General features: G+C 33.7%; 1 protein-coding gene across 2 annotated transcripts; it reads right to left on the bottom strand.

The window, feature by feature from the left end:
* LOC126712839 (U-box domain-containing protein 6-like) lies at positions 1 to 3,450 on the bottom strand. Of its 2 annotated transcripts, XR_007651174.1 has the most exons (3): positions 2,713 to 3,449; positions 1,101 to 2,084; positions 1 to 271 (listed from the first exon to the last, which is right to left on the bottom strand). XR_007651174.1 is itself a non-coding variant. In XM_050412329.1 (2 exons), exons 1-2 carry the CDS (start codon positions 3,273 to 3,275, stop codon positions 1,154 to 1,156), a joined length of 1,494 nt encoding a protein of 497 aa, XP_050268286.1. In that variant the 5' UTR covers positions 3,276 to 3,450; the 3' UTR covers positions 952 to 1,153. The 2 variants fall into 2 exon arrangements, 1 of the variants encoding a protein (XP_050268286.1); XM_050412329.1 differs by lacking the exon at positions 1 to 271 and having other exon boundaries at positions 952 to 2,084; positions 2,713 to 3,450.
* Between the last annotated feature and the right edge of the window lie 5,929 nt (positions 3,451 to 9,379).

The following is a 9,379-nucleotide window of genomic DNA, read 5'->3' as shown; positions in this document are numbered from 1 at the left end:
TCCAATCAAATTCCCTTCTTATTCATGTTTACATATGGAGCAGATGGACCTTAACAAATTTTCTAAGGTAAAAAACTTCATTCCCACAGAATATTTACAACAAAATCGACAACAAATCTCGAGTACATGGCAAAGATAAGATTACAAAATGACTATACCCCACAAAACACCAAGATGTACATATACCTTGTGGGGACAAAATGTGACCTGACTTTTATTTGCATCGAACAGCTCACCACTCTAAATCAAAACAGCTTTACTCCATTAAGATCTGTAATTAGGTAATAGAAAAATAGCTCATTAAACAAGGACAAAGCAAAGCATTGACAATAAATAAGGTAATTAATAGCATTGCTAAATTAATGAAAGAAAACAGAGTTTTAACAGCCCATGTTCTCACTGCACCATCTATAAACATATTCAATTCAACTCTCTAAATCCAAAGATTCCGGACGAAAAATGCAGACCCAGAATTCAAAACCAACAAAGGAAAGATTCCTAAATGGAAAAAAGAATGTGAATGGTCTCTATCTCAAGGCATGAAGAAAATGACCGACACCTTCCCCACCAACATATTTATACATTCATGAATAGTTTAATAGAGAACCAAATGGGCCAACGGCGTAGACATCATTGTACTGATGGTTTGAAAGTGATGCCTTCAATCTTATAGAGAAACTCACAAAAATTATGAATGACTGAAGCACCCTCGGATTTTCCATATTTGCTTTCCATGCCACCCACATGTGACAAGGAAAGATCTATAGAAAGTGACTTCATAAATTCATAAGACCGGTACCTTGGCAGGTTTCATATGCAGTTACCATAATTTGAAGCAGTGAAGCTTCTTTATCTCAAATCCAGTGTCACCCATACTCCTTTGTTTGTTTGGTGAAACAGTGTCACAGTGTCACCCATTTCAAGCCAAAATAATTCACAGAACAAAATGTATTTCACCCAAATGAAAAATATTCTACTGCAATTATATTATGTGATAAACTTTTATGTAGATTTTGACAAGCAATGGCTACTATTTTAACTCACTATAACAAAGCTACAAAAAGACCAGAAGCCAATGAGGTTATGAAAAGAAGACTAACTTAGGATTTCTTCTCTTCAATCTCTAAATCTCTTCCTTGGCTGCTTCAATGCATCAAAATGGCAAGCTCTTTGAAGTCGAACTAGCCGTGAGGGACTTGAAATGATCTGATGGAACGAAATCTTGAGGCAAATTTGCCCTCTTTACAATTCTCCTCATGTTATTTTGCAGACTCTGTTGGACTAATTGCTTAACTGCTTTCTTCTCATCACTCATCATATCTTCTGCCTCCTCCAAACACTCAATTGGACCCCCATTCGGGTTTGTAGAAGACGATGAAGACCCATAAATAGGAGCAGATATCGCTGCACCCAAATTCCCACCATAATTCTCTGAAACTTGCTTTCCTTTATCCACTCTCAAACAATCTAAGATCCTTGAAGCCCTCTTTTGGGCCAATGTGCTACCCAAAAGCGTTAATTCTAGCAAGGACGATACAACTCCAGCCTCGATCATCGCCTGCCTATCACCATAGGCTTTGTGTGCCATCACCATCAAAATATATGATGCTTTTTCTTGGCAACCCGGTGAATCGTTCCAATTCAAAGCATCAATCAATACTGGAAATGCATCCGGGGCAACACTAATTGCCTTTCGACCTTCCGGGGTTGAAACCAAATTGCTAAGAATCGCAAGACCTCTCTCACTTAATTCCATATCCCCAAGTGTTTTCAATAGAAATGGGATCAAATCAGTTTCCAAAATGAACGGAACATTGCACGAGAAGATTGAGAGATTGTAGAGCGCTCGAAGGGCATCTTGCTTGGATTGGGGGCTACTTTGATGGCCTAAATTTTTAAGTGTTTTTACCAAAAATGGGATTGCACCCGATGATCCAATCACTGATTTGTTCAAATCCAATGCACTCAAGCCAAGGAAATTCGCCACTATAGCTTCGGACACTAATGGGTTCGGAGCATTTGGAGATTCTATAAGCTTTAGCATGTTGTGAACAGCACCAGCTTTCACAATGGCCGCTTTGTTCCTGCAAAAGCACCAAAACAATTAGACCCTCCCTCCAAAAATAAAATAAACGTGATTAATATAGCAATTAAAGTGAATACTAAACAAAATATATTCTAAAACAATAACAAGCAAACAATTAGGTAACAGTAATACACGTTACACCAAACTTTTCAATACATTACTGTTTCAAAAAAAAAAAAATTTGAGGAACTGTTATACTAGTTGCCAAAAAGACATAAATAAACTGAATTAGAAAAGAAAAAAAAAAAAAAAAAAAAGTCACATTTTTAAGAAACAAAATAAAAGTACTACTAACTACTAAAAGTGGAATAAATTAAAATTAAGCCCAAAACACCCATTAAATAACGAAAACGACTTCTCCTTCACAAAAATAGCACAAAATTAGACACCACCATCGAGCGTTAATGCGTGAAAACGACCGAAACCGCCAACCGTGACTTTGAAAAAGTAAGAGATAACCGCGATCAAAATTAATTAATATCTCGATGATGCTAGTTAATAATTATTATAAATAAAATGTATTAATATTTAATACATGGTTTTTTTAATTAAAAAATAAATAAAAATAAAATTAGTATCGGATTCGTAACCGAAACTTTGAGAACCGGAAAAGAGAGAAAACTCACGCGTCGTTGCCGATTCCGAGATTGAGAAGCGCGTAGAGCGAAGCGATCTGAGATTCGGCGTCGTTTTCGTGATGATCGAGCATTCCGACGAGCGGAGGGATCGCTCCGAGCATGGCGAGAGTGGCTCTGGCTTCCGAGTCTTCCTTGGCGCGAAGCCTCACATTGCTGGCGGCGGCTTTTCGTTTCGCTGAATCCTCGCCTTGCAGTTCCTTAGCTACGAGCTTCAGCTCCTCCAGGGCCTCCACTTTCTTCTTCGTCTCCGCCTCGGTGTCTGTCTCCGACGAGGAGCACTCCGGCATGTTGAGAAGATCGGAGAGCTTCTCCGACTTGGCCTTCTTCGGCTTCTCCGGCGGCTTCGAGGGTTTCGAGACCGATCTGGTGTCTGCGACGAAATCGCTTTTGGGCCGGTGGCGGGAACCGCCGCCGCCGCAGCTCATGGCGTTGAAGAGTTTGCGGCGGAATGCGGAGCCTGAGAACGAGGTCCATATGCGAGAGTGGCCGGCGGCGGTGGTGGGGCCGTCGAGGACTAGAGATCCGACGTTGTTTCTGTGACACTTCGCCATTCAGTCCGATGACGTGTGAGCCGAACTACATTGCACACAGAGAGAGAAACAGTGGAGAGGAAATGAGTGTGAATACTAAATTCTGATAGACTTTTGTTTTGTTTTTCTATGATGAGAGAGAGAGAGAGAGAGAGAATGTGAGTTGTTGTTTGTTTTGTTGTATTTTAATTGAGTTACTGGGTGTACTATTTTATAGTGTTGATAAACAAAGAAGAAGTGAAGGAAGAGTGAGTGGAGTGACTGTGACGGTAAGGCTTTGTTTGTGTCCCTAGTTTGTACAGTTAATAAGTCGTAGTTGTTGTGTTGTGTTCTTACTAGTGGGGATGTGTTTCCGTATAAACAACAGTCAAATTTGGTTTTCTTTTCTTAAAAATAAACAGTAATCTTATAATATTCTCATAAAATAGTTAGTTTTTTTTTAAAAAAAAAATTGTGAACTAGTAAATAAAAATATTTTCTAACATTCTATTAAAAAAAATTAAAGAAAAATATTGATAATGTTTTTCGAGTTCAATCTTAGCATAGCATTGTTTTATAAATTTTAGCCAAATTTTTAAGTAGGAAATCATTTTTTTTTAGTTACCCACAATTTTTTAATACAACCTATAAGAATGTACACTTCTTTCTCTTATAAATCTAAATAAAAATTTTATCATAAATTATTTTTATTTTATTTAGTAGTGAATAAAGAGAAAGGAGAGAAAAAAATTAAAATGAGAAATAAAGTTCTACATTTTCTCTAAACTTGTTGAGCACTAGTTTAAATAAAATTTTGCACAAATTTGAATAATGTTGAAGAGTTCAATGTGAGATTTTTTTTTTTTTAGTGAGTCTTAGCTACAAACTACAATATACAATATATTTTAAAGAGTCAAATACTAATATTTAACTCACTTGTCTCATTTGCTATCTTCCTCACGAATTAAAAATAATAATAAAAGAGAGAGAACAAAAAAATAAAAAAATATATAATGATAAGTTAAAAATAATCAAACACATATATACGTTATTAATTTCTTAAGGGAAAACGAAATAAAGGTGACCAGGTGGGGGGAAAATAATAAAAAAAAGTAGAGTAAAAAAGGCTTTACAAAGAAAGACGAGCTTGCAAAAGAAGCCAAGCCAATGTCGTTGTATAACCTTTTCTTTTCTTTTTTTGGGTGTTTGAAAGCATAGGGAAGTGTGTCAATGTGATTTGTAGTAGAGTGTATAGTGCTGACACCGTCGTTACTGCACTCCTTTTCGATTCATTCATTCATTCTATGCCATCCAGCTAATTTTGACACGTGTTAATCAAAGAAGCTTCGCGCGGGACCCAGGTGTTCCTCCGTCAATAGGGCAATCTGTGGGGTCATCTAATAAGTCTGATTTGAGGGTGCATGAGAATACGGTAGACATGGGAGTAAAGCGTACACTGCCAGCCTATATGGTTAGGTTGGTGATCTAAAAAAGTGTATATGGAAAAGTGTGCATGTACTCTAACTTTAATGGAGATCGATGGGGTACCCAAGGAGCGTTTCTTCTTCTCTCTCTCTGATTAGGCAAAGCTGAGTTCTTCCATCACAGAGAATCTTGTACATACTTTGACGGTTTTGACCTATTGTGCGATTGGGTTAGAAAAATATATATATATATATATATATTATTTAGTTTATTTTTATTACTATTTATCAAATTCTATTATATTTTTTAACACTATTTATGAACCCATTATACTATTTTAATTAATTTTTACTTTTATCTACAGTATTTTCAGTAATAATTTTTCAGTTTCTGTAAAATAAGCGGTATCCTAACAAACTCTAATTTGTATATTTGTGAAAGGAGAATTCTAGTATTACAAACAATTACACAACTTACATCACATGATGAGTTATAAATGGTAAAGAAAAAATGGTGGATTCATGTTAGTTTACAACTCTATAACTCTATCACTCACAACTCGCCACATTATGAATTGTGACAAAAGTTATGTGATGGTTTGTGATCCTAGCATTGCTCATGTGTCAATGTATGATAGGATTACATCAAAATTTTTTTTTTTTTTTTTGAGCAACTCTTCTTTTATTACATCACTTATATATGAGATGGTGGGACTATCACCGGTATTTATAAAATTAATCTAATCACAACTTGATACGTGCGCTACTTGTGGTAAAATAGGTATAAGCACGTATGTCTCTAGACTTCTTAGAGGGAAGCTTTCATCTCATGTTTTAGCAATAACACGCTATGGATATGGAATTATAGATACAGAGTCAATCTTGAACATGTGTCCAAATTGTGTAGTATTGGAGTCAATCATCCGAGCCAAATCCCTACTGTTTATGCCATTATCACAAAATTATTTAAAAATCTAATTTAACTTTGTTCACAATAAATGATTTCATGGAGGGGTTATATGCTATATTATATAGTATTTGGTTGATTTAATAATCATTTAGAAACCTAAGGTGCAACCATAATTTTATAATTCAATTATATTAATAATAACTTTGGATTTGTCATGAGATGATAAAAGGCATAAGGCAAATTAGAGTTAGTGTTTTTATTTTCCTTTGGTCCCACCTCAAGCCATATTCTAAAAACCCACATGGGTTGGCCCAATTACTAATCCTAGCACTACATCTAAAAAAGGATCAGTGAGTTAAGAAAACCAAAACACCTCATTTTATATATGTTTAAGAGAGCAGAAAAGTTCTCCCCCTCTAAACATAACTAATTCAAGTGAGAAGAAAATAAAAGGAGGCATGTTTTGTAATAAAATATTTTCAAATGTAAAATACATGTAAAACCCCAACCACACACAAACCTAGATTAGAAACTCAGCCACCTCTGAACTCATATCGGCACTGTGTCACAATGGGTGGCAGATCAGCAAGGGAGTAACAACCAAAAACTTAGCCACTCACAAACCCACTTCATCGGCGAGAGTGTAACACCCAACTACACCGAGATCAAAGTAGCCACTGGAGAGATTGATGAGATCAGAGCAACCACCAAAATCCCAAGGCCGTCGCTCAAGCATAAAACATTTTACGTGTTGTTGACTTAGTTTTACAGTTTGACTGTAAAATATCTTACCGTTAACCACTTTTTACAATAAAACAAATATGAAAAATGCGTAAAATATTTCTACAGTGAAACAAAAAGAACAGTGGTTAATCCCAATTATAATTTTTCCCAAGAGTTTTATAACTAGGACTTCATTATCACTTGTTGTTGTCGGAGTTCCTTGTCAAAACTTAAAGGCATTTTGTGAGAGTAAAAGTCAAAAGCTTAAATAGTAAAATCATTTTTGCTATACAAACTCCTTTCTATTGCGTGCACGGTGCATCTTAACTTTAACTCAATAAGAAAAGTCAAAGCTTTCTTAGCACGAGCATTCATCTCTTTTGGAGTTTGGGTTCTACTGAACAGTTTTGAAATCATTAACCATTATCATTCTGATTTTACACCTGTTGGTGCTAATAATTGGTCATATGTGATCGAAGTTGCTTATACAATATTTGTGACCCAAAAAAAATTCCAAATTTTCTCGTGACTCTCATAACCAAACTAAAGCTATTATTTATTTTTGACTTTAGGTGATAATTGGCATGCAATAATGGTGTTTAGAAATGAAACAATCTAATCCACCAATCTGTACTCCTTTTTGAATTTTCTCAAAGAAAACAACCAACATATGTGATATTAATGTCAACAAGCAAAAGCAATCACATAATATGGGATTGAGACATGAAAATAGTAGATAAGCACGTGATAAGATTTGACGGCAAAGAAATAAAATGTGTACAAACTAGTACAAATTTAAGGAAACATCACAGAAATTCATTTTCACTTTATATTTTCTGCAATAGTCACAGATAGTCGTATTGAATATGATACATTCTCTTTTAGAATAAGAATAAGGGCCGTGAAGCAGGTAGATGGGGATTTTGATTATGTTAGTTGTCACTATTATCGTTTGTGGTTGTCCCATTCTTAGGGCAGGTAAAGTCAATTAAAAGCATTAAAGTACATGATTAAATTCTCCGTTGGCTCTCTATATGTTGAAATATGTGTCTTTTTTTTTCTTTTTTTCTTTTTTTATTGAGTTCAAATATGTCTCTTGAGACATGCTAACTATGAATTTCAATTTTGGAATAAATATGACCAATGATAACGTATCTGTAACGTGTACTCTGGGACATTAGGAATTTGGGAGAAAGCAGACACCATGGTTAGGTTTTTTTTATTTTTTATTATTTTTTTTTAAAAAGGTATATATATACATATATATTTTTTAATTTTCTCTTGAAGTTGGAGTAAATCAGTCATTCTACAAGGTGATTCTAAGGTGATTATGAAAGCATTGATGAAGCCAAAAACTTCATTGGCTTGGTACTTTGATCCATGATGTCAAGACTACATAGTTATGAATTTTGTTCTGCTCCCCCAAAACAACATAAATTTTCTATTTCAATTAGTTAACCAGTATAAATCATCACGCTATTCTATTTTATTCTATATTCTAGCCCATTCCACTCAATTTCACCCGTTTCGGTCCATTCAACTAAATTTCACCTAGTATGGTGATTTTGGCCGATATGTAAATGAATCATTTTTTTTTTCTAAACCTTTTTTTTTATTACTTCACTCACATATAACATTTTATTATTATTTTTCTTTAGCAATGTGTTTTCTTTTTTCTTTTTACTTTACTCACACGTGACATGTTTTTCTTTCTTCATTAATATATATTTTTTATTTACTTATATATGAAATGTTATATATTTATTTTGTGTAATGATGATATTAATAATGTGCATTATTTGATTTTGAATTAATAATTTGATATGGTATAATGTCATATGACCTAGACTTAGGTATATAAATTTTGTTTATATATTGAAATAATTTGTTTAAATGGACAAATTGAAATGGTGTTCAAAACGGTATTTAGAATTAGGGACGTAACTACCTTGGGGTTGAGGGGGGCCATGGCTCCCCCTCCCCTCCCAACCTTTGAAAAAAAATTCCCTAGTATATATATTAGCATAAAAAATATACTTTTGGCTCTAAAATTAATATACTTGGCCCCCCTCTCCCAAAAAATTTACAAGCTGACCCATGAAACCAAAAATGAAAAAAATTATCAATTCATCCCTTGTTTGGTTGTCACAAGAATATCAAGAAAAATATTTAGCTAAACATTTGGACAATTTACAAATCCAGACAACAAAGAAAATCTACAAAACAATTCACATATTCAGATAATTTAAAAAAAAAAAAAAAAAATCTTTGGACATGGTCCAAGTAAAAAAAAAAAAAAATTATAAATCATAGCAAAAAAAAAAAAAATCACAAAAACCCAATAATCTTTACCTAATTTCTACCTCTCATTTGAGAGCTCTTTGTCCCTCTCAAACAACTCCACTCCATAGTCATAGAGACAACTTCTATGCTGTTAATTACTCTATCCACACACCAATTAATGTCACCAACAACTTGGATCAATTGGTGTCTTTAAATTAATCCATGAAAAAAATTTATTTTATTTAAAGAGCAGTAGCTCTTTAACACAACCCATGGATTTTTTTTTTTAATGATAGAATTTTATTAATTTTTAATATTTTATTAACTTTGGGACACACTTGGTATGCATGCATAAATGTAATACACGTGTGAAACAACAACAATCTACTGTTTTGTGCCTTACCTAAACTGCCACCAAAGCATGTGTGTGATTAGTTTATTGGTAATAAACTTTGTGCCTTAACTAAATTAATGTAGTGATGGGAAAAGTTTTATTATTTACATAGTTGAATCTCAAAGTTACCATTCATTATCATGTTATTGTTTAACAGATCTCTTTTTCTTTTCCTTTTTTACTCCTTTTTCAAAATGGAAATTTTTTAAAGGAAAGATCTCATATCTTTATGTTACCTCAACCTTAACCAAGTAATTATTAAAAAAAAAAAAAATCCTTAACCAAGACACCAATAATTGTCTCAACATTTTTTTTTCCTTAATATTAGTGCATGATGTTGATTAACCATTATTTTAGTTGTTTTATTAAAGTAATACTAGACATGTATTTGAACTTTTAACTATAGTTTTTT

This window comes from Quercus robur, chromosome 2 (assembly GCF_932294415.1).
Source record: "Quercus robur chromosome 2, dhQueRobu3.1, whole genome shotgun sequence".
NCBI classification, from domain to species: domain Eukaryota; kingdom Viridiplantae; phylum Streptophyta; class Magnoliopsida; order Fagales; family Fagaceae; genus Quercus; species Quercus robur.
The sequence above is the reverse complement of the archived record's forward strand: the minus strand, read 5'-3'. Positions and strand labels throughout refer to the sequence as shown.